General features: G+C 47.2%; 1 protein-coding gene across 4 annotated transcripts in view; it reads left to right on the top strand.

Annotated features, from left to right (window-relative positions):
• tspan11 (tetraspanin 11) overlaps positions 1–25,491 on the top strand; it is a 211,796-nt gene that overhangs the window by 48,002 nt on the left and 138,303 nt on the right. For all 4 annotated transcript variants that reach the window (XM_072483972.1, XM_072483971.1, XM_072483974.1 and 1 more), the window contains exon 3: positions 4,980–5,171. In XM_072483972.1, coding sequence (XP_072340073.1) covers positions 4,980–5,171 — 192 coding nt within the window. The remainder of the gene's footprint in view (positions 1–4,979; positions 5,172–25,491) is intronic.

Raw genomic sequence — 25,491 nt, 5'->3', positions numbered from 1 at the left:
GCATTTTCACCCGCAATGGTGAGCAGAAGCTTTATTTTCTCTGCATCCGCCACGCCATCTAGGTCGGATGCTACCAGGTATATCTCAAATCTCTGCCTGAACGCATGCCAGTTGGCACTGAGATTGCCGTGGTACCTGAGCTGCTGTGGAACCGGAATCTCAAATATCTTGCCTGGGTGCTGTTGCTGGTAGTCACGGATTTGTTGAGTTGAACTATATAGATTCAACAGGGCACACCTGGAACCATGTTGTGTTATGCTTCATGTAGCATGAGCTGCTTCCTTGATGGATACTCTGACAAAGGAAGGTTCAGACCTGGAGATAGGTTTAACACATTTATTGAACAGTTAACAATTCTCCTACTTGAGTTCGACTCTCCTGCTAATCTTGCTATAGTAACTCAGTCTAACTAACCAGTCTGCTCTAATCCATGCGGTGGGTGTGATGCTGCTGATCTGCCCCGTTCTTCTCTCTTGGTGTCGCCTGTGGAAAAGAGAAAGAGCATGTGTGCCCTGTCCTTTTATATGGGTTGCCCCCTTGTGGTAGTGTCACCTCTGAGTGTCTTGACTGCCCATTGGTCGTGTCTTATCTTACTGACCTATTGGTTGAATGTCTGTGTGTCATGATATCTCTGGTGCTCCCTCTAGTGTTTATTTAGTCTTAGTGTATTTACATTAACCCCTTGTGTATTTACAGTGATGCATAACACCACAACTACAACATGCATGTTGAGTGAATTGTAACACAACTCCACTTAAAAAGTTGGCAGGTTTCAAGTTGTGAAGTCATGTCGCCTGGAGGGAATGACGGATGGGTTACTGAGTGAAGTAGGAGTAGAAAGTGCATAAGCTTTAGCTGCATTCTACTAATCCTCATTGGCTATGTAAATGGTATCAAAGGACTGGAGGGATGTAAATGGGAGAGGGATTAAATTGACAGAGACAGACCAGTCAGCTTAACATGGTTGTTCTCCTTAGAGTAGAGAAGGCTGAGAGGGTCCTGATCTAGGTGTACAAAATTAATCGGGACATAGACAGGGTAGATAGGAAGAAACCTTTCCTCTGAGTAGAGGGGTCAGTAGTCAGGGTGTATAAATTCAAGGTAAGGAGCAGGAGATGTAGAGGGGATTTGGAGGAAAAGCTTTATCACCCAGAGGGTGGTGAGAATCTGGAACTCATTGTCTGAAAGAGTGGTCGAGGAACCCTCACAACATTTCAAAATGATTTAGATGAGCACTTGAAATGCCATAGCACACAAGGCTATGGACCAAGTACTGGAAAATGAGATTAGAATAGATAGGTGCTTGATAGTTGCCACAGACATGATGCGCTGAAGGCCTCTTTCTGTGCTGTAAAACTCTCTAACTTTTAGAGATAGTAATCTGGGAAAAATTAATGGAAATTTGGAAAAGAGAGGGGTCCTAATTGAAAATCAATACGGATGAAAGGCAAATCCTGTTTGACTAACTTGATCAAATTCTTTGCTAAAGTAACAGACTTTATGAGGGTATAGATGTTGATGTGTCAGAAGATGTTTGATAAAGTATTACAAAAATTCAAACCCGTGCAGTTAAAGTGACGATGACGATATGAATTAAAAATTGGCTGAGGGTCAACCCACAGAGAGTACTGATGAACAGAATAAAAGTAGACAATGCTGGAAATACTCAGTAAGTCAGATATTTCAGGTCAATGGCCTTTTGCTAGGACTTGCCAAGTATTCCCAGCTTTTTCCATTTCATTCCAAATTTCCTTTGCTCGTGTGGCAATGATGAATGGCTGTCTAAAGTGAAGTACAGAGGAGACAACGTGAGGACCGATAATTTTTCTCCAGGGTTGCACTCAGTAGTGTCCTGGAGATTAATCTTTAATTCCCCAGGCCAATCCTGGAGGATTGGCAACTTTAGTAGATGAACTGGTGATCAGTGCGGACGCATGGCAGAGAAAATACATTGTTCTAGGAAGAGGCATCAATACAATGGTGCAATTTTAAAAGGGGTTCAGGAGCTAGAGACAGCTGGGAAAGGAAGTTGAGGTGAAGCTTTATAAAACACTGGAACGTGCAGAAGAGATTTACTAGAAAGGAACCAGATACACAGGTCACTAACATGTCATGAACAGGTGCAGAAATGAATCAAAAAGGTTAATGGAATGATGACCTATATATCTAGAGGTCTAGAATACAAAGGGTATATCATAATATATATATTTGTATATAATACAAAGTCATGCTTCAACTGTAAAAAGCCCTTGTTAGACTGGAATTACTGTGACCAGTTTGGGGCACGATCTCTGATATTGGCTTTGGATGGGGTAGAGCGCAGAGTCACCAGAATGACACTGGGGATTAAAGGGTTCAAGTTTGAGGGCAGGTTGCATAAACATGGATTGCATTTTATTGAGTATGCCATAGACTCCAACGGGTAAGTTATGTGGCGATATTAAACAGATTAGGGTTTTATTTTGAATGTTAAGGGGTGATCTTGATAAGTGGAACAGATAGGGTAGATGCATAGAAAATACTTCTGCTGGTTGGGTGGTCCAGCACTGGGAGCATAGAGTAAACATTCGAGCCAGACCTTTCCGGAGTGAAATTAGGAAAGGTTTCTACACACATAAGGATAGTAGGAGTTTGGAACTCTTTTCTGCAAATGGCAATTGATAATAGATCAATTGTTAACTTTAAAACGAATCATGTCATGTTTTAAAATAATTCTGGTTTGAAAGGTTGGGGAACAGGGTGCAATCAAGGCATTGTAAAAAGTTTGGGCTAATATAGTTTTGTTTGGATTAAGGCGATTCCCTGTGGAGTTAATTAGATTTTAGCTTGGTAAAATGATGTCATTGCTGGGAGGGGCCAAGGTATTAGGCATTTGTTAATTGTGTGTTAGTTGACGATGTGAGCATCTCAGTTCAATTAAAAAATATTTTGTAGCTAGATTAGTAGTTTATTTCCAAACAGTTCAGAAGAGTGTAATTAGGTGAGCTGAAACAACGTTTGAAGAAATACAGCCAGAGTTGCTGCATGGTTCTGACAGGATTCAGATCTTTTATTTACAGCAGTGGCACAGTATCTCTCTTTCTCAGCACGTCTCTGTACAGCAGGTATTCCTAGCAGGTGCTAGCTGTGTTTAACAGTGGTTTGAGAGCGGAGATTTTTGTTGTTTGTTTGAGTGGGAATAAAGATAACAGTTAAGGGTGACTGTATTCACTGCATTGAGTAGCATTGTTTAGAGGGTAATTGTGAGTTATTTTCTTGTGTAATGCTGAAGATATTTTAATACTATGTTAGTAATAAAGTTTGTTTGACATACAAGGGCCTGGATTTTTCACCCATGCCAGCCGCATGATCGTCATGGGCGGAACAGAGACCACGTAAAGGTCCCTTCACCTTGGGCGGGGAATTTCCGCCGGCTGAAAAATCCCCCCCATATCTCTATTTCTTTGTGGGATCACTCCTGGAGCGAGGCATCCTTTCCTCACAGTCTTACAAAATTACAATAAAACATTGGGGTTTCTATTTTTTTTACATTTTCCAATCAAGGAGCAATTTAGCATGGCCAATCCACCTACCCCACAAATCTTTGGGCTGTGGGGGTGAGACCTAAGCGCACACAATGTGCAAATCCCACACGAACAGTGACCTCGGGCCGGGATCGAACCCTGGTCCTCGGTGCCATGAGGCAGCAGAGTGCCACCATGCCTCCCCAGTATTGGGTTTCTGTTTCTGTCCAGTATCCTGGCCACTGTTGGGGTCTCGTCCAGGAACATAATATCTGCCACAGGGCCCGGCCAACCACGCCCACATGTTCTGGATTTCATAGAATCATAAAATTTACAGTTCAGAAGGAGGCCATTCGGCCCATCGTGTCTGCACTGGCCCTTCGAAAGAGCACCCCACTTAAGCCCACACCTCCACCCTATCCCTGTAACCCAGTAACCCCACCTAACATTTTTGGACACTAAGGGCAATTTAGCATGACCAATCCATCTAACCTGCACATCTTTGGACTGCGGGAGGAAACCAGAGCACCCGGAGGAAACCCACGCAGACGCGGGGAGAACGTGCAGACTCTGCAGTGACCCAAGACAGTGACCCAAGACCAGGAATCGAACCTGGGACCCTGGAGCTGCGAAGCAACAGGGCTAACCACTGTGCTACCGTGCCGCCCCAGACTTGCTGGGTACTGGACAGCCTTCTTGAGGCAATGTCCAAAGTGGTGGGGATGAGGGTGGAGCCTTCCCCGAGAGTGCCAATCTTCGGGGTATATGAAGAGCCAGATCTCTTGGTGGGGAGGAGAGCCGATGCCCTTGCCTTTGCCTCCCTGATCGCCCGCCGAAGAATCCTGCTCAGCAGGCGATCAGCAGCGCCGCCTAAAGCTGCAGACTGGTCCGACTTGTCGCAATTTCTCCAAATGGAGAAAATCAAATTCGGCATCCGTGGGTCGGAAGAGGGCTTCCACAGAACGTGGGAGCCATTCACTCGATTGTTCCGGGACCTGTTTGGGGCCCACAACTAGGTAGCCATGGACAAGGAGAGAATTGGCACACCACAGAAGGGAAGAAAGGGGGTGGGGTCCAGGGAAATAGGAAAGTAAAACCAAACCCAACAGGAGAGCCACTGGGGGGGGGGGGTTCAGGAGCAACAACAATGGGAACTTGGGGAGAGAAAAGAGAGGGGAAAACCGGCGTGGAGGGATACACGGGACCACAATGGCCACTGCAAACACTGCGAGGAAAGGACAAAAGAACGGAAAGAAGAAACTATGAAAAATCCATGTAAATAGTGAAAACTAATCTCAATGTAAATAACTTTAAGGGTTCCGCCTAGGTGCTCCCTTGCAAATTTCTCATTGTTCTATTCGTATTTATATTTGTTAAGTATACCAAAAAAACGAATAAAAACATTTTTTTAAAAATTATAATATGTGCCACAGGTGAACAAGTTTGTGTAATGGGTGTTTATTATTGTGTCCTCAGATGGCAGGTGCTGGAGTGATGGCCATAGGAGCTTGGACTCTGAATGAGAAAAGAAGCTACTTGAGCCTCCTGCCTTCTAGTACATTTGCCGTCTCTGCTGGTATTCTCATCTTTGCTGGTAGCCTTGTGATAGTCACTGGATTCCTTGGGTGTTGTGCAGTTGTGCGAGAACAGAAGGCTGGTCTTGTAGCAGTAAGTACTCAATCTCTGGCAGTGTAACAAAACACAAGCTGGTTCTGAGAATCAGTGAAATTGAGGCTCTGGTGCAATTTTACAAAATATTTAATTTTTGAGCCGTGTTATAATTTGTTACTTATTTCAAGAGACAATCACCAAAACTCCTTCGATAGCACCTTCCAAATCTGAAACTACCATCTAGAAGGACAAGGGCAGTAGATGCATGGGGACACCACCGTCTGCAAGTTCCCCTCCAAGTCACACACCATCCTGACTTGGAAAAAGTCACAGTTCCTTCACTGTCGCTGTGTCAAAATCCTGGAACTCCCTCTCTCGTAGCACTGTGGGTATACCCACACCATATGGACTGCAGTGGTTCAAGAAGGTGGCTCACCACCAGTTTCTCAAGGGCAATAAATGCTACCTAGCCAGCACTGCCGGCATCCTATGATAGAATAGATTTTTTATATTCACCTGGGTGTCTGTCGAGGATATTGACAAAACTCCCAGAGAAATAGTGTAAGCAGCTACAATGTGGCAGTTTTTCAGTTTCCCCAGCATTTCACTTGTGGAAAGCCTGCAGAAATTCCAGCCAAGTCATTTCAGAAATATTCCTCCAGTATCCCTATTCTATTCATTTGGTTATTGTTCACAAGGTTTCAAACTAACAAGACTATGGGCTGAATAATACGCTCACCTCCGATGGCAGGTAGTTTGCCACGTTCCAACTTCCGGGCCTGCAGTTGATGCACTCCCGATAATATTGGTTCCAATTGATGGCGTCGGCAGGTTACAGACCAACATCCCGCCCAATGAGTGTTGGAGGGTGGGATATCCAGTCTCAGAGGCTTCAGGCCTTGACCCAGCACAAGGTAGCCAGTAGCATTTAAAGGCCCCCTTCGTAGGTGGCACAATGTTTCAAATTCAGCAAGTCTCGCACCTTTTGGCATTGAAGTGTTGAATGTTTATTACTCGTTTTCATGACTAGATGTATGGACTAAGTGAGCAAGGAAGAGTGTAGGAGCGGTTTCAAGACCTGTGTATTGAGTTCTTCCACGTGGGGTTATTCCCTGTGGCTCAGCACAGTACAGAGAGAAACAAAAACACCACAACCTGGACAAGATGGCTTATTTAATCAAGCTTGTTACGTGTGCACGGAGAACAGACTGGATATCAGCCAAGACCTGTTCTACCGAACAAAGAGCCAAGCACAGTAATTATACAATGTGCAAAAATCAATAGCCCACCCCAGTTGAACGCGATCCAATCCCTGAAGCTGCTTCTTTTAAACTTATCCAATAGAATTGCAAGCAGTGTTTAAACTTCACCCAATAGAGTCGCAAGCAGCGCATGATTGATCATCATCCTGACAGCTGCGTACAATCCCAGCAGCCTGCGCTGACTGTTTGTGAGAAACAGAACAACAGAAGACCACGGGCGGGATTCTCCGACCCCCTCGCCGGGTGGGAGAATCGCCGGGGGTCGGCGTGAATCCCGGCCCCGCCGTCCTCTCCAATTCTCCCGCTCCCCCCCAAAACCGGCCCGACATGAGTTGCGCCGCCTGCCTCGGAGAATGTTGGGTTCCGGCGCGACTCAATGGGCCCCGGGGCTGTCCGGATTCTCCAGCCCACGATGGGCCGAAGTCCCGCCCGTTCTATGCCGGTGCCGCCGGCGTAAATTAGAGTTGGTCCCTTACCAGCGGGACCTGGCGGCGCGGGCGGGCTCCGGCGTTCCTTGGGGGTCGCGGGGGGATCTTACCCCGGGAGGTACCCCCACGGTGGCCTGGCCCGCGGTCGGGGCCCACCGATTCACGGGCGGGCCTGTGCCGTGGGGGCACTCTATTCCTTCCGCATCAGCCGTTGTGGTCCTCCGCCGGCTGGCGGAGGCCCTTCAGCGCCGGTTGGCGTGGCGCCAGGCCCCTATCCCGCCGGCCGGCAGGGCGCCAACCACTCCGGGGCAGGCCTAGCCCCTGAAGGTGCAGAGGATTCCGCACCTTTGGGGTGGCCCGATGCAGTAATGGTTCACGCCACTCCATCCCGCCGGGACCCCCCGCCCGGTACGGGAGAATCCCGCCCAAGATGTTAGAAGTAATGTCCTTTTGGTCAAGTGAGCTACCCTAAATCGCATTTGAGTACTTATTACTGCTATGTCCTAAAAATACATGTTTAATGGTTAATAATGATTACTCAGTCCTATAATTCATCTCAATCCTTAATAAAACAACTTATGTAAAACTACTCAAGCTAACGATTCAGTTTTAAGAGATATCATCACTGAACCCCCCTCCCCTCAAAGAGGTGTTCTGGAAAGGGCAAAGAAAGCCCCAGATTCATTGAGACTTTGGTGCCCTCCTGCATGCAGCACATGACAGGCGTGACCAGCACATGCCTAGCGTTGGGAAGAGGAGGACGCCCAGGCAGACTCCTGGTATGTGGGAGGAGGTGGCCGACGAGGTCAACAGTGTTGACCTTCTGAGGAGGATGTAGTCCCAGTACCACAAAAGGCTTAATGACCTCATGAGGTCAGTTGCAGGTAGCTAAATCTCTGCTGATATACCCTTGGGAGCAACATTAGTACAACTGTACCTCTGCTAAGGGTTCCTCCTGACCCTGAGAGGCTGGTGTTGCTCTGTCCCCTTCCTGAGGAACCACAGAATCCTGAACTTCCCTCTGTTCCCTTCTTCCCCTCACCCCACTCCTCATCTTATTTCTTCTTTCCTCCTCACTGGAGGTTGCGTCTCCAACTGAGACGACAATTTTCATCTGTCTCAAACATGTTTCACCGCTCGGTAATGGACAGGGAAAATATTCCAGTAAAAAAGCCCTCTGAATCAGAGGAGGTGGTAAATAATGCACAGACGTCCTCTGCACACTAATGAGTAGTCCCGACAGTCATTTGAATTTGAACTGCAAAGCTGACACAAAAGTTTTAAAACCCACCAAGCAAGCTCATCCTTTAAAAATAATGGATTCCCGTCTGTCGTAAATCCCTGCCTGAAGGTGTATTATCATTGCTTTCTGACCAGATTATTGCAGTCAGATGGGTAGTTAATTAGCTGAAAATGCTGGATAAACACAGCATGTCTGGCAGCATCTGTGGAGAGAGAAACAGAGTTAATGAGCACGATTCAGCCACCATGTTGTGCTCAGCGCAGAGCTGGGCACAACGGGTGAATCCTGCGAGAGTCCCAAATCGGGTTCCATACCAGGCCAATTGCAAGCTCCTCGCAGATCGGGGCGCTATTTTAACTGGCTGCCCCAATCTCTGCACCCCACCCCTTTCAGCACCAGTCCCTGCTTTCTGGACTCCCTGTCACTCCCCCCCCCCCCCCCCCCCCCCCCCAACCTTCTATTGGCCCCTGGAATCCCCCTCACCACCCCTCTCTAATGGGCAAGGCCCCCCCGGGCCCGACTCCAGACAGCGACAATCTGGCACATTGGCAGCGTCAGCCTGGCTATCGACTATGGTTTCATGATCATCATTAGGCTTTCAATTCCAGATTTTTATTGAATTCAAATTTCACCACCTGGCATAGTAGGAGATTGGGTCTCTGGGTTACTAGTCCAGCGACAATGCCACTGCCTTACTCCATTCTTTCAATTAATTCTTAAGATGTAGGAGTTGCTGGCAAGTCCGACATTTATTGCCAATTTTGAACAACAGCAAGACCACGTTGGTATGGCACTAGAGTCACAAATAGAGCCTAAGTATGTATGGACAGCAGATTTCCTTCCCTAAGATTTGTTATGGAGGAGCCCTGAGATATCACTTCTACTCCGAGTTTGGTCGTGGGTGATCCGTGTTGTTTAGTAAACATCATTTTTTGTTTTCATCCTGCCAATTTTTCCTTCCTTTCCTCAAGGTGTAACTTGTCATGTTCTGTAGACTGGCCGATATAAATGATGCACCCCAGAACATCTAGTTTACATAATTTATTATGAAACAATTATGTGGTAAAGATAACTGGAATAAATAAATGCTAAACTATTAACGTTAACTAACTATTATAGAGTTACTGCAAAATACGACTATCCACCAGCTCGACTTCCACCCAACTCCCTTCGGCACAGAGCCGCAAGATAGACTTACACTGCCACCTGCTGGTCGGTGGTTGTGTACAATATTATATACAAAATTGCTTTATGCATTGTAGCCATCTAAGATGGCCATCTGCAAAGGACCATGGGAATTATGGCCAACCCAGGACTCAGACAGGTACAGAGCCTATGTGTATTTGAAACACAGGTAACTAGACCTGATCAAAACCACCCCCCGCTCGTTTGCATTTTAATGGGCCATTTTCCCAGGACAATAGAACTCTAATCAAGTAACCGGTAGAGCCACAGACTGATCGGCGCCACTCCCTTTACTCAGCCGAACTGCCAAGGTCAATGACCGCTAAGGACCCGCCCAGCCACCAAGGCACCCACCCCGTTATTGGCCGAAATCGAAGACCGTGATCAGAGCCCTGTCGAACTATTGAGTCCAAGGTTAAGGACCGCCCCAGAGAGCGCGAAATCCCAGAGGGATAAAAGAGAGCACAGCCATGTGTTCTGTCTCTTTTGGATCCGGCCTGTGCCAGCCCAACTGTAGCAGGAACAGCCAGTCAAGTTCAAGACCAACGATCGCTACCTGACGGATGAGCCCAGCAGAGACAGAGCCACTTTCTTCGAACCAGCCAAGTGAAATCCAGATAAAGGCTTTATCCATTTGCACAGTGCCGGTCACCCTGAAGTTAAGTATAGGTTATTGTAGCTGATAGGTGTAGTTGATAGGTGTAGTTTAACTCTTAGTAGATATTGTGTTTGCATGTCAAGATAACTCTTGTGTATGTAAATAAACCATCTTTTGAACTAACTAACTGGTTGTGTGGTCATTTGATCGATATAAGGGAAGGCTTGTGGTTCACCAACATTATCATTAATATTAGCAACAGTATTGGCGACGCATTTGGGAACGAAAACGAGCAACAGCATATCATCACATAACTCATGCTGGGCACAGTTTGATTGGCGTTATTAGCCCTGTTCAAGTGCATCTTTGTTCAAGGGCACACACTTTGACCAGAAGGGCACTAATTGGTTGGCGAGTTAACTGTGATTGGTCAAAGTCTATGGAGAGCCTATAGTTTCCCTGATGCTTTCTCCATGGCAGTGCCTTGGCCAATCTTATAAGTGAATTTTTTAAAAGTCAGAGTCAATTTGCCAATCAATCAGCACCGTTTTCTCCTTTAATATAAATTGTTGTGATTGTTTGAAATGTGGTATTCTTGTCCTGATGAGTGCAGGATGAAAAACTTCAGCAACAGGTCTCTTTTTTCAACAACATTCGTGCACAAATCCTGACCATCTTTCTGCTGGTCATTATTAAACTCTGGGGTGCAGCTTAACTGGCTCCAGCCCTGCTCTCTTATCCATGTGGTTATTCTGTCATGGATAACTGACTGATCACTGTGACCACGTTTGATCTTCTCAGTGCTCAACGTTGAGTCGGCCAACTCTTTCTTATCAGAAGAGATCTGGGCAATGGTGACCCTGCCAGTCTCCAAGGGGCAGGTCCCACTGGGGCACCATACACCACACGTAGGCAAGCAGCTGGGCACGAAGGAAAAGCCTCTGTTGAGGTCACGCCCTGAACATTGTTTGAATTGAATTAGTCTGCCAGTCCTTAGAATCCAACACTCAGAGTGGCCTTGGAGGAAGGATGACCAGGACAAGAGCTGTATCAAATCTCTCATTGAAAGAACAACTAGGGCTTCATGAATGTGATTGCTGTCTTTATGTCAGTGGGCATTGTGAGGCAGTGGCCAAAGTTCAGCTAGATGGAGATCTATCTGTCAGGATAAACATGTGTGTTTACCTGGAAATCCCTCCCCTACAACCCCCACCCCATTCCCTGGCATCCCACTCAAATAATCACGACATGGCAGGAAGTATACAACAGCATATTAGTTTCTGGGCCACTAGTGATCCAGTCTTTGGGGTAGGATGCCCATTCTGGTGTAGATGGTGATGTAGTGATGGTCCACAGGTAGTAATCTAGAGGCCCAGGCTGATGCTCTGTGGACATGGATTTAGATCCATTCAGAACAGCTGGTGGAATTTAGATTCAATTAATAATAAATATGGTGGCCATGACAACTATCATTGATTGTTTTAAAACCCAATCTGGATCACTAATGTCCTGTCGGGAAGGAAATCGGCCATCTTTACCTGGTCTGGCCTACATGTGACTCTCGATCCTCAGCAATGCAGCTTAGCAGTCCTCTGAAATGGCCCATGCAAGCCACTTAATTCAAGGTTAATTAGGGATGGGCAACAAATGCTGGCCTTCCTAGCAATGCCCACATCCCATGAAAGAATAATTAAAATAAAAATCTCAGTCCAGAGATGCACCATGGGAGGGAGAAGGACCTGGAAAGAAAGACAGGTTAGGTTCTAGGTCACATGCCTGACATTGTTACTAGGATAAACATGTCAATATCAGAAGACATAGAAGCAGAAGTAGGACATTCAGCCCATCAAGTCTGCTCCGCCCCGCCATTCAATGAGATCATGACTGATATGATGGTCTTCAACTCCACTTTCCTGCCTTATCCTCAGAACCCTTGATTCCCTTACTGATTAAAAGTCTGTCTATCTTAGCCTTGAACATACTTAATGGCCCAGCCTCTACAGCTCTCTGAGGTAAAGAATTCCACAGATTCACTACTCTGAGAGAAGAAATTCCTCTTCAGCTCTGTCTTAAATGGGTGACCCCTATCTCTGCAAGGGGTTAAAATCTGAACTGTTTTAGCACTAACATTTGAACAAGTGATTCTAAGTGTGTCCAGGGAGTGTTTTGATGTTCTGAGGAAAGAGTTTATCAGAGGAGAGGAATGGGATTTGTAGTGTTGCAATATCCAAGTGGACGTGGGTGCACAGAGGTAGTATTAATTGTTGAGGCTTTGGTTAGAAGTGGTCCTTGAGAGAACAGTGAGAAGTTTGAGAAGGAGAACTAACAGTTACGGGGCCTAAAGAAAGGGCACAACATCTGGATGAATTCCCAATCCCCACTTGCACCTAAACTACCTTGTTCACACAATGTTATTTTTAAATGCTCATGCCCTAATTTGTCAAGAGGCTCCTGGCTCCCAATTAATGGCACCAAGCACCTCCAGGGATCAGGAGCTGCCAGTCTGGCCCCGGTGGCAAAGACAGGTGACAGCCATGTTGGGGCCTGTCACTGCCTTGCCCGAGAAAACTCGTAGATCCTCAGAAGGATAAAATATAATGAAATATAATCTAATCTAAATATAAACCTAAAATATGACGGCGTGAGACCGGGCAGAAATGAAGTAATGCTTAGATGTTTACAGCATGGAAGCATTCAACGTGATCTGCTGCAAGATACCTGGGAGCCTGATAATTTTCACCATCAAAACAAAGCTCTCCTTTCACCCTGCATGGAACCCAACATCACCCATGCACCAACATGCACCAGATTGTTTGGATTAGCTGAAATCTTCATTGAAAATTTGAAGAACAAGCACCCCCACCAGCCCATTAACAAGTTCCAAAAGGAGCTTAATGGGATGTTAATTGGTGATGAGTGGGTTCCCTGTACCCTCCCTCACCCATCCACACTTTGAAAATTTCAGACTGTCACGGATGCGTTGGGATCCCGCGACAACCTCTGAGACTGCAAAGTGGAGTTTTGCGGAGGTGACAGGGATCTCACCCACCGTCTGCAAATCCGGTGAGAAACCTTCTTTGCTCCTTTTGGATGGTCTGTTGGACCACCAACCAATCAGGCAGTTGAGAGGCCATTGACAGGCCTTTTCCCTGGATCAGGACCCAGAGAAGGAGATCCTGCCTACCAAGAGCTGCTGGCCAATCACTATCCCCCATGTCTCCTCAGGGAGAAGCAATGCGCACAGATTTACTTGTTTTGCTCCCCATGTGGCAACAGGGCAATTCGCAGCTGGATTGATAACAGCAAGAGCAGAGAGAGGCCCTTAAGTGGTCATTAATTGCTCCCGCAATTAATTCATGGTGGATCAGGCAGGCGATCATGGGCTTTCCGGCCATGGACTTAATCGGGGGGGGGGGGGGGGGGGGGGGGGGAAGGTGCTCGCCCATCACCCTCACACACGATTAAATGCCCTCTCTGCCTCCAAACATGCCAGTGTAGAGGGTAGAATATTCTGCCTGCAATCTTTAAACTGTGCCCACACCAGGCCCCAACCCGCTGGCAGTTGAAACAGCGGCCCATGTTTTCAGAACACGAACAAAAAGCTTCAAGACTCCACTTTGTGGGGGCATAAAAATTAATTTGTCTTGGCCTAAAATATAACCCAGTCCATTCAAAAGTGTCCAAATGTAGAAACATTGAGTTTGAGGTATAAGTTGATGGGCCTATTTGTGTAAAATCCCTGGTGTGATTGTGCTAGGATTTCCGGCAATGCTTCTCAAACCTTGCCGAGTTGTCCCATATAACTTGGAAGATGGGCTGCCAAACTGCTAAAGCCATTTGTCCCTTTTGTTATTTTTTTCCCTTAGACTTTAACGCTGGGGATTTTATGATAACACATGCCGGGTATTTTTAGAATTTAAGAGGGCTATACAACTCGGAAAGGGAGTAAGTGTGTGCGGTTCCTCATCAACTGTTAACTTTCACTGAATGTTCGAAAGCTTCAAACCTGGCAAGTTCTATTATTAAAAACTGGCCCGGTTTTCTCTACACATATATTTTCCTATATATAAATTCACACGTGTGACTGCAAAATCTGGTAACACAGGTTCCATGTATTTTTGCTGCCAGATCACAGTTTATCAGGACATTTTCTAACTCTGTTTCAATACTTGCAGCAGTGGTATTAGGACTCACAAACTCTGAACTGATTGCCTGGTTTCTGACCAGTGTCTTTCAATTAGATTTTAGTCTTTTTCCAAGATTGCCTGCCGTTAATTTTTATCCAGTGTCCCTGTGCCGTGTATCTGTTTGTGCTTTGCTCTCAGCAATTGGATTGAAGGCACCGACTGTCAGCGCCAAGTGATTTCATGTCAGGAATTGCAAAGTCAAGTGTAGGGCAAAGCTTTCTGTAATCTCACCAACAGAGTGCACCAACTGCCAAAGGACAGTCTTGTTGCACTGTCCCTATCTCCCACGTGATGAACCCGATTGCCTGTTTTGGGCTAGATCGCATTGAAACTTACAAATCTCATTTTATGGCAGAAGAGAGAAGACACCTTCCCAGCAAAAATGGGTGGGATTCTGTCTGGGGGCGTTGGTAAGTGTGGGGGCCAGGTCTCCCTTGTCTCTCCTTGACCGAGTGGTTAACTTGTGGAGTTTTTCAGCTGCATCATTTGCTGAAGTGTGTTTCAGGGTTGGGATCTCCTGGATACAGCTAACAGTATTTTGATTCAGGTTTTGTAATCGCAGCTTTATCGGCTGCGGTCTGTACTCTGTCTGTCACACACAACTGAAGGAACACTGTGATTCCGCGATTGGGAGGCACTTTCTGAACAATCCTGAGTGCGCTTATAGCTACACTAACAATCAATTTAAGTTAGTCAATCAAGTTCATAATGTGGCTCATTTACACTTGCTAGAAGTGACAGACATTCATACAAAATACAAAAGGAATGTGCTTAAGCCTTGCGCCTTTTCTGAAATATCTGGGAGCTTCGGGAGCTTAAAGTTCCTGTTACTTACTCACTGGTAATGATTCGACCAATCAGAGTTGATTTGCCAACCAATCAGCACCCTTTTCCCCTGCAGTATAAATTGTTGTGATCATTTGAAATTTGGTTTTCTTGCATTTGTCCTGGTGAGTGCAAGATGAAAAGCTTCAGCAACTTGTCTCTCTATTCAGCAAGATTCAAGTTCTGTATCCACTCTCAATTCATTGTGGGGTTATCCGTGTCCCTGCGGGTATCTTGGGTCTTGGCACTGTCTTACTGAGAGATGACTTTATTTGCAAATCATCTCTCAGTTTCCATTTTTTTTTTGGTTGAAAAAACAACTTAGTTTTGGTCACTCAACTCATTAACTCACTGAGACGAGACTGAATTCATGACACTTGTCTTCCATTAGATGTTCTCTCCTCCCAGTTTGCAAAGTTCCCTGATTTTTATCCAGTTCTGGATTACTTCTGTGCTTACTCCCCAGATCTAACAAAAGGTCAGCGTGTTCAGATGCCAATAGACTTGTGTTTCCAGCAATTTGTTTGCTTTTTTAAAATTCCTGATTTTCTGCCTTTGCAACTTTTTTTCTTCTCAACTGTCAAAATGCATCTCAGCCCACTGCTCTCCATGCCGGGGTGACAGACTTGTTCTCTTTGGTTTTGTAAGCTGTCTTGCTCAGTGAGGTGTGAGCTTTGTTTAGTCAAGTCAGCCCTCCAAGAGCCACCCTGTCAGTTAGAGGGAGCCGGAGTTAATGTTGTATGCCGAGGCCGATCTGCTATTTCTGTCTCTCTGGCAACCTTGAGACATTCTGCATGGACAGAGCCTCACGCAGCTGATAGGTACTCATAAAATCAGGTTTATCTTGGTCACTTGGGAGCTCCTAATGGCTGTGCCTTCAGCTGCCAAGGCCCAGACTCTGGAATTCCTTCCCCAAACCTCCCTCCGGCCTCTTTCCTCTCTTTTCTCCTTTCTGATGTTCCTTAAAACATATCTCTGGGCTTCTGACCTAATACCTCCGACATGGCTTGGTGTCAGATTTTGTTTAATTATGCTCATTGGGCTATTTCGTTCCATGAAGGGTGTGAGGTGTACAATCATTGGTTTGCTTTACTCGGGTATTATGAATAGTTTTGGTTTTGAGCAGGAGACATGGATGAAATTAGAATTCTCTCCTTTGATCTTTTCACCAGTCCCTCGCGTTAATCTTTCTGTAAATGAAATGAAAATCACTTATTGTCACAAGTAGGCTTCAAATGAATTACTGTGAAAAGCCCCTAGTCGCCACATTCCGGCTCCTGTTCGGGGAGGCTGTTACGGGAATTGAACCATGCTGCTGGCCTGCCTTGTCTGCTTTCAAAGCCAGCGATTTAGCCCTGTGCTAAACAGCCCCTGCTATTTGGCACTGGAACTGGCAGGATTCCTCTGCAGAGAGCCAGCATGGACTTGACGATGGGCTGAATGGCCTCCTTGTGCGCCATTATGTCTCTATGACGTTGGTTTGTTTATTCTTCCTTTCATGCTAATGCTTCTTCACCCTGCAACATTTGATCCTGGAAGCCCTTTCTGCCTTTACCCAGGGATCATTAGAATCTCAGCGAGATATAATTCAGGCTCGGCCTGAAATGCTAGACAAAAATGAAGCTTGCATATTCATGATGCTTTAGGAGGTCAAAACACAATTATCTATTGTAAAGTGGAATGACACGAATGAAAAGCTTTAGTGGCTGTACTTGTTTCTAATTGTGGACTTTGCCTCCTTGAACCTCACTGCCACCCGGATTCAAATTCACCCCGAGATTAAAACACTTAGCAAGAAAATGAAGCTCAGCAAATGAGTAGTGACACCTGGCGAACTGCTGTTCCAGCTAATTATTGTCACCATCTGCTGTAGACAAAGAGAAGCCAATTAAAATGAGCCAGACTGATTACTAAATTCCTATTGCCAACTTTACAATAGTTAACTAGGGAAAATGATAGTCACATTTGAAAACTCAATATCAATCATATAATCATTGAATGGTACAGCACCGAAAGAGGCCATTCAGCCCACTGTGCCTCTGGTAGAGCTCTTTGATAGAGCTCTCCAATTTATCCCACTCTCCTGCTCCTGCTCCACAGCCCTGTAAACGTTTTCCCTTCAAATACTTATCCAACCCCCTGCTTACACCAGCATTTCAGGCAATGCGTTCCCAATCACAACTTTCGCTCTGCAAAGAAAGAAAGCTTCCTCCTGATGTCTCTGGCTCTTTTGCCAATTAGCTGAAGTCGGTGTTCTCTAGTTGCCCACCCTCCTGCCAATGGAAACAGTTCCTCCTTAATTGCTCATTCATTCATGATTTTGAATACCTCTATCAAATGCCCTCTTAAGATTCTTTACTCCAAGCAGAACAAAGCAGGCTTCTTCAGCCTTTGCATGCAACTGAAATCCCTCCTCTGTAGTACCATTCGAGTAAACCTGCCTCCTCTCCAGGTCTTAACTGGTACCCTTCTGTAAAGTGTGATGACCAGACTGGACACAGTACCCCGGCTGAGCGTTTTATAAAGGTTTAGCACTACAACTTTTGTAATCTATGCCTCTATTCATAAAGCTAATATGCTTTATTTAACTGCATTCTCAACTTGCCCAACTATCATTAAAGGTTTGTTTATGTGCACCCGCAGGTTTCTCTGTCCTGTATCCTCTTTAAAATTCTATTATTTTTTCCATTTCCTCATTCTCCCTACCAAAATGTATCACTTTGCACTGTTGTGTGTTTAATTGCATCTGCCCATTTCACTATTTCATGGGTAGTCAATCTGCATAAACAACTACCCATTTCTTCTCTGGTCCTACTTGGCAGTGAACAGGTCCCTTTATCTAAGGAAAGATATACTGGCATTGGAGGCAGTCCAGAGATAGTTCACTAGGTTGAACATGGGTATGGAGGGATTTTCTTATGAGGTTGAGTAGGTTGCGCCTGGACTCATTGGAGTTTTGAAGAATGAGCGGTGACCTTATTGAGACATATACGATTCTCAGGAGGCTTGACCAGGTAGGTGCTAAGAGGTTGCTCCCGCTTGTGGGAGAGTCTAGGACCAGCGGACATAATCCAAGAGTAAGGGGTCGCACATTTAAGACAGATATGAGAAAGGGCAGCACGGTGGCGCAGTCGTTAGCACCACTGTCTCACGGCACCAAGGTCCCAAGTTCGATCCCAGCTCTGGGTCACTGTCTGTGTAGAGTTTGCACGTTCTCCCCTTGTTTGCGTGGGTTTCACCCCCACAACCCAAAGATGTGCAGGGTAGGTGAATTGGCCACGCTAAATTGCCCCTTAATTGGAAAAAATTAATTGGGTACACTAAATTTATTTTTAAAAAGACAGAGATGAGAAGGAATTTCTTCTCTCAGAGGGTAGTAAGTCTGTGGAATTCTTTACCGCAGAGAGCTGTATAGGCTGGGTCGCTAAGTATGTTCAAGGTTGAGATAGATGTTTTTTAATCAGTAAAGGAATCCAGGGTTATGGGGTTAAGGCGGGAAAGTGGAGTTGAGGATTAACGTATTAGATCAGTCATGATCTCTTTAAATGACAGAGCAGACTCAATGTGCAAAAGGTCTACTTCTGCTCCTCCATCTTAGAGGCAGGCCCTAACCGAGAGCCAAACCCATCAGGTCCCTGGAGACGACTTGCCGATGGCTAGTGTAAGGGTTGCCAATCCACCGAAATGGCCAGAGGTCTATTGCAATTGTGTTACAAATTCCGCTGATGTTAAATGCGAGGGTATCCCAAAACCCAGAAGGGCAACTTGGTTTGTAGTGGTATATATTTTCAATTTGAAAAAATGTGAGAAAAAATATGCAAACCAGTGAGGAAAAGTCCAGTTGTTTTGTGATCAATTAATAAAGAATATTTATTAACTTAAAAGAAAAAACATGATAAGTTTTTGATTTTAACCAGCTGCTCTTTTAGCGCTAACTTGTTCTCAGGGGAGACTGTTTTCTGCAGCTGGATATGGCTATGATGATAGCTGCCTCTATTGTATCCCTTTCTCTAATTATTGTGCTATAGATATAATCACTCTTTCCCTTTGATGTTACCTACCCTCACCTCACGCCGACAACCCCTCATGTAGTCCCCGGCTCTGTGACTGCATTTCCACAATCGATGGGACCGCCCATTCCAGAAGCCCAAAACCTGTATGGATGGCAGCTAGTCCCTGGGGACAGCCCGCCCTCTGACCGTCCGGCCCCTCGGGTGTTCCTACCTCCACCTTCTGTACTGGAGCATGTGTTTGAGTGGTGCGCACCAAATAGTGTCCGAGGAACCTCTTCACTAAAGTGCCCAACCGAGGTGAGTGTCTCTAGGATGGTGGAGGGTGTTGGAGACAGCTGTGATGGGAAATAATAATAATAACCTTGGCTTACATTAACACTGCAATACTGTGAATCAGTGTCATCCTGGACTCGAGATCCGTGTTATCCTGGGATGCAGGTTGAGGGCTCATGTTCCGTGTCGGTGTCATCCTTGTAACTGCCGGTACCTGGGGTTCTGTCTGTGGCTGGGGCCAGGGACACAATGAGGGCCCACTCCATCACTAGGAACTTCTGCAAGTTACAAGACACAAGACAAAACACGTGATTGTATTGCGGGCTGGGGATGGGGGGAGGGGGGGGGGGGGGTGTGAGGATGAGGGTATAGGGGGGGGGGCTGAGGATGAGGGTAGTGTGGGGATGGTGATGTGAGGGTGGTGGTGGGGGGGGGGGGTGACACACGGACCATGGGGAACTGCAACTCAGCGGAGTCTCATTTCCTCGCCAATGCCGACCTCCAATTGCCTTTTCTTCAATGGCTCACCGACCATGTCCAGTGCCCTCTGCTCTGTCGCCCCCCTCCAGTCTTCTCCCACTCCCAGCGGGTGTAAGCAGCCTAGTCATGGCCGGGGGAGACAGAAAACGCACAGTGTTAGACAGTCCCAACGCATGCAGCCCAGGGGTGGGTAGCTGGTTGCTACAGTGGTCAATGCGACCGTTATGAGTGCTGGCATGTGGTGCAGGGTAGGGGTTTGGCCGCCCTCTGGGGGGGGTGGGGGGGGGTAGGGTTACGGGTGTGGGATGGGGGTTGGTGCCAGGAGCACAATACTGCCTACTCACCTTGGCTGCCCTGAGGAGGTGTGCAAGTTTTTTCTTGCACTGCTGGTCAGTCTGAACGGCGTTGCCCATGGCGCTAACCACCTCTGCCACCTATGTCCAAGCACGGCGATCGGTGGTGGCTGCCAATCTCTTCCCACCCCTCGAAACAGGTCTCCTCCACGGCGTCTGTCATGATATGCAAACGTGCAACCAATGAACACTCAGAATAGGACACATACAATGGGCAGTCAGGACACTCAGAGGTGGCATCACCACAAGGGGGCATGACATAAACACTATAAAAGGGATGAGGCACTCACACCCTGCCTCTTTCCACAGACAGACATCTAGAGAGCTAGACGGGGTTGATCTGCAGCATCACACCCCAGCACGTGGTTTAGAGCAAGCTGGTACAGTTAGACTGAGTTACTACAGTTAGATTAGCAGAGAGTGGAACTCATTTGAGAACTGTGCTAATAGTTCAATAAACACGTTGAACTCATTTCAGAGTCTGGAGCATCCTTTAGTTTTTTTTTTAAATTTAGATTACCCAATTATTTTTTCCAATTAAGGGGCAATTTAGTGTGGCCAATCCACCTACTCTACACATATTTGGGTTGTGGGGGCAAAACCCACGCAGACACGGGGAGAATGTGCAAACTCCACACGGACAGTGACCCAGAGCCGGGATTGAACCTGGGACCTCAGCGCTGTGAGGCAGCTGTGCTAACCACTAGGCCACCGTGCTGCCCTCGAGCATCCTTTAGTTAAGACTGCATCAAGTTAGCAGCCTGTGTTATCCGACGCAACAGAACACAACATGATACCAGGAGTGACTGTTCAATCTATTTAGTTCAACTCAGCAAGATCTGTGACCACCAGCTACTGAATACAGGCACAATGGACAAGATTCAGGCGATAATTCAAGCAGAAATTTCAACTATACGTGAAAGCATCCACCCTCAATGGCGCGACCGATGCTCGGAAGATGCTCTTCTACACACCACTGCGGGTGACCATGCGATAGAGATCTTCAAATCCTTTCACTTTTCCGAAGGGAAGGACAAAACGAAGTACCAAACCATCCTGGACAAATTCGACAGCCACTGCGAGGTGGACACCAACAAAATCTTCGAGCACTACATCTTCAAGCAGAGGATACAAGGTAAAGACGAATCCTTCAGATCCTATCTAACTAACCTTAGACTGCTAGCGCAATCCTGCAACTTCGGTGATATCACTGACTCCATGATCAGAGACCAAATCGTTTTTGGAGTCCATTCTGATCCTCTGCGAGAACAATTGTTGAAAATCGAGCACATGACCCTGCCAGTCGCAATTGAAACGTGTACTGTGCATGAGCACTCTAAAAACCGCTATTCACAGTACAAAACGGCAGAAAGTGAAAAACAAGCCTCCTACATGGTGGAAAGAGTTCAGGCCATCTCCCGGATGCAGCGCCTCCACATTGGCGAAAGCGGCCATTTCGTGCGCTCTTCCCGGGTACCGACGCATGTGCAATTCGATCGGGAACACGAAGCGGCCGAAAACCGCACTGCGCAGGTGCTGACGTCCGAGAACCGCACCGCACATGCGCAACGATGCACTGAGCGTCATGACGTGTGCGAACTGCGGCACTGCCCATTTTTAAAAAAACTGCCCTGCAAGAGGCAAACGCTGTTTAAACTGTGGGAAACCAAACCACTATGCAGCCCTGTGCAGATCTGCACCACCAGCCAGGAGCCAGCGCTCCCAATTCCGACAGCGGCGCATCAGAAGTGTGCAACACCGAATGCATGACTCTGATCCAAGCAGTGCGACAGATCCAGATGATGAATACCTGGACAACACTTACTGAGTGGGCATTAATACGAAGTGCGAATACGCCACACCGGACACATTGCGAGTCCAATCAAACCTGGCCGTGGATTCCGAGGACGAATGGCATGCAGTGATGAAGGTCAACCACTGCCCCATCCAGTTCAAACTGGACACAGGTGCCTCTGCCAACCTGATTTCGCAGGTGGACTTCAAGAGAATCAAGAAGCCCCCACATTCCTTCCAGCCCCCTGCAAACTCCTGGACTACAATGGAAACGCAATCAAAGCACTGGGGTCCAGCCACCTGCAGGTGTCCAGCCGACACACACAAGCAAGCTTACGGTTAGAGATTGTTAAACCAGACAGGGTGTCCCTGCTAGGTGCGCATGCCTGCAAGCAACTGAACCTCATTCAAAGGATCAAGACCACAACGCCGTCCCATTCGGATCTTCAGGCCAGCATCGACGACATCCTAACCCAGTACCTAGTATTTAGCGGGATGGGCACGCTGCCGTACGAGTACAAGATTCTACTGCGGCCCGATGCCAAGCCAGTGGTCCATGCACCACGACGTGTCCCTGCTCCACTGAGAGAGCGCCTGAAGGCAGAGCTCACGTGCCTACAACAAATAGGCATCATCTCCAAGGTCACTGAAGCAACCTACTGGGTCAGCTCGATGGTGTGTGTAAAGAAGCCTTCGGGGGACCTACGCATCTGCATTGACCCCAAGGATCTAAACAAAAACATTATGCGGGAACATTACCGCATCCAGAAGAGGGAAGAAATCACAAGTGAGATCGCACATGCGCGCTTCTTCACAAAATTGGACGCATCCCAAGGATTTTGGCAAATCCGACTTGAAGAATCCAGCAGAAGGCTCTGCACCTTCAACATGCCTTTTGGCAGATTCTGCTACAACCGAATGCCATATGGCATCATCTCGGCATCAGAGATTTTCCATCGCATCATGGAACAGATGACGGAGGGAATAGAAGGGGTTTGTGTCTACGTTGACGATATCATTATCTGGTCCACAACCCCAGAGGAACATGTGTCGTGACTCAAGAAAGTATTCCGACGCATACATGAACATGGCCTCAAGCTAAACAGGTCCAAGTGCTGTTTTGGGACATCCGCGCTGAAGTTCCTGGGCGATCAGATTTCGCAACACGGTGTGCGCCCGGACACGGACAAAATTAAAGCCATCGAGGCAATGAAAGTCCCTGAGGACAAGAAGACAGTACTCCGCTTCCTGGGAATGGTCAATTTCCTTGGCAAGTTCCTCCTGAATTTGGCCATACACACCACGTGCCTACGCAACGTGATGAAAAAATCAATGGGGCGGAGCACCGAACAGAATGGCTGGAGCTGAAAGCCAAGCTCACCACTGCACCCGTCCTTGCATTCTTTGACCCAGACCGAGAGACTGAGATATCCACAGATGTGAGTCAGGATGGCATTGGGGCGGTGTTGCTTCAAAGAGACGACACGTCATCCTGGGTACCAGTAGCATATGCGTCATGGGCAATGACACCCACTGAGACCAGATATGCGCAGGTTGAGAAGGAGTGTTTCGGTCTTCTCACCGGCATCCTCAAATTTCATGATTATGTCTACATATGCCAACTGTTGAGACAGATCATAGGCCTCTGGTCCACATCATCAAAAAGGACCTGAACGACATGACGCCTCGTTTGCAGAGAATTCTGCTCAAACTCCGGAAGTATGATTTCAATTTGCTGTACTCACCTGGCAATGAGCTCATCATCGCTGATGCATTGGCCCGCTCCGTCAACTCACCCAGTGAACCACTGGAGATCATCCAGCACATTGAATTGCAGGTACAACTGTGTGCAAGCACTCTCCCGGCAACAGAGGAGAAGATCGTTCTCATCCGAGAAGAGACGACCAAAGACCCCCTGTTGCAGCGAATCATCCACAGCCTCAGCAATGGCTGGCAGAAAGGGCAACGCCCTCAGTTCTATAACGTCAAGGACAACCTGATGCTGATCGACGGTATCCTGCTCAAGTTGGACAGGATAGTCATCCCGCTACCTCTCCAGAGCATGGTGCTGCGGCAGATTCATGAGAGACACATGGGCGTAGAAAAGTGTAGACGCAGGGCAACTTGGGTGTGACCACCGGCAAGCTGTCTACTGGCCCGGCATCAACCAGGACATCATGGACATGGTCCTGAACTGCGAAACCTGTCAGAGGTTCCAACCAGCGCAGAGCAAGGAGACGCTCCAACCACATGACCTAGAGACCTCTCCGTGGTCCAAGGTTGGCATTGACCTATTCCACGCGAATGGTCGTGACTATATCTTAATCATCGATTACTTTTCGAATTATCCTGAGATGCTGAAGCTGCCAGACCTCACCTCACGAACCGTCATCAAAGTGTGTAAAGAGACATTCTCACGGCATGGCATCCCATACACCGTCATGAGCGACAATGGCCAGTGCTTCCACAGTTGAGAATGGTCCACGTTTGCCAAGAGCTACAATTTCAGGCATGTCACCTCCAGTCCGCACTATCCGCAGTTCAATGGCAAAGTCGACAAAGGGGTGCACATCGTTAAGCAGCTCATCCGCAAGGCCTCGGACTCCGCTTCCGACATACACCTTGCACTACTTGCGTACCGGGCGACTCCCTTGTCCACTGGCATGTCACCAGCTCAACTGCTGATGAACAGGGACCAGCGGACGACGCTTCCAACCTGCCCAACCTTGATCACCTCCCGGCGCTGAGAAGATGCAGCAGCTTCGCGACAGCCAGAAGCAGGGCTATGACGCACATGCCACCAATCTGAACGTGCTATCCCCGGCAGACACGGTCAGGGTCAAGATACCGGATAGTGGGTGGTCTGCTCCGGCTGTCGTTGTTCGACAGGCCGCGCCCAGATCATATGTCATACGTATGGCTGATGGCTCCATTGTGCGAAGGAATCGAAGGGCACTGCGAAAAGTTACTTGCCCACAACCACTTTCCCCTCCATTTCCACATGTTGAATTGCTACCTCCAGACACCTCGAACCACAAGGCCACCAGTCCTGCCTCCCACTTGCCTGTCAAGACACCATCATCCCCTCCACCACCTCTCCGGCGGTCGACGAGGATCAGTTGCAAGCCTCAAAGACTGGACTTATGAGCATTTGTTTTGTTTGTTCTGTTCTGTATTCCTCAGTCAGTCACATTAGACAGACACATTCACATGTATATACATCTAAAAAGAAAAAAAGGGGGGAGATGTTATCATATGCAAACATGCAAACAATGAACACTCAGAATAGGACACAACCAATGGGCAGTCAGGACACTCAGAGGAGGCATCACCACAAGGGGGCATGACAAAAACACTATAAAAGGGATGAGGCACTCACACCGTGCCTCTTTCCACAGACAGACATCTAGACAACGGGGTTGATCAGCAGCATCACACCCCAGCACGTGGCTTAGAGCAAGCTGGTACAGTTAGACTGAGTTACTACAGTTAGATTAACGGAGAGTCAAACTCATTTGAGAACTGTGTTAATAGTTCAATAAACACATTGAACTCATTTCAGAGTCTGGAGCATCCTTTAGTTAAGACTACATCAAGTAGCAGCCTGTATTATCCAAAGCAGCATAACACAACAGCGTCTAGCAGCATCTATAGTTCTGCGTTGGTGAACCTCTGGGTGTGCGTTTTGCTGCCATCTTGTTGGCTGGGATGGTGTTTGTGGGGAGGGAAGTGTGTA

The sequence above is a fragment of the Scyliorhinus torazame genome, chromosome 19, assembly GCF_047496885.1.
Source record: "Scyliorhinus torazame isolate Kashiwa2021f chromosome 19, sScyTor2.1, whole genome shotgun sequence".
Taxonomy (NCBI): Eukaryota; Metazoa; Chordata; class Chondrichthyes; order Carcharhiniformes; family Scyliorhinidae; genus Scyliorhinus; species Scyliorhinus torazame.
The sequence above is the reverse complement of the archived record's forward strand: the minus strand, read 5'-3'. Positions and strand labels throughout refer to the sequence as shown.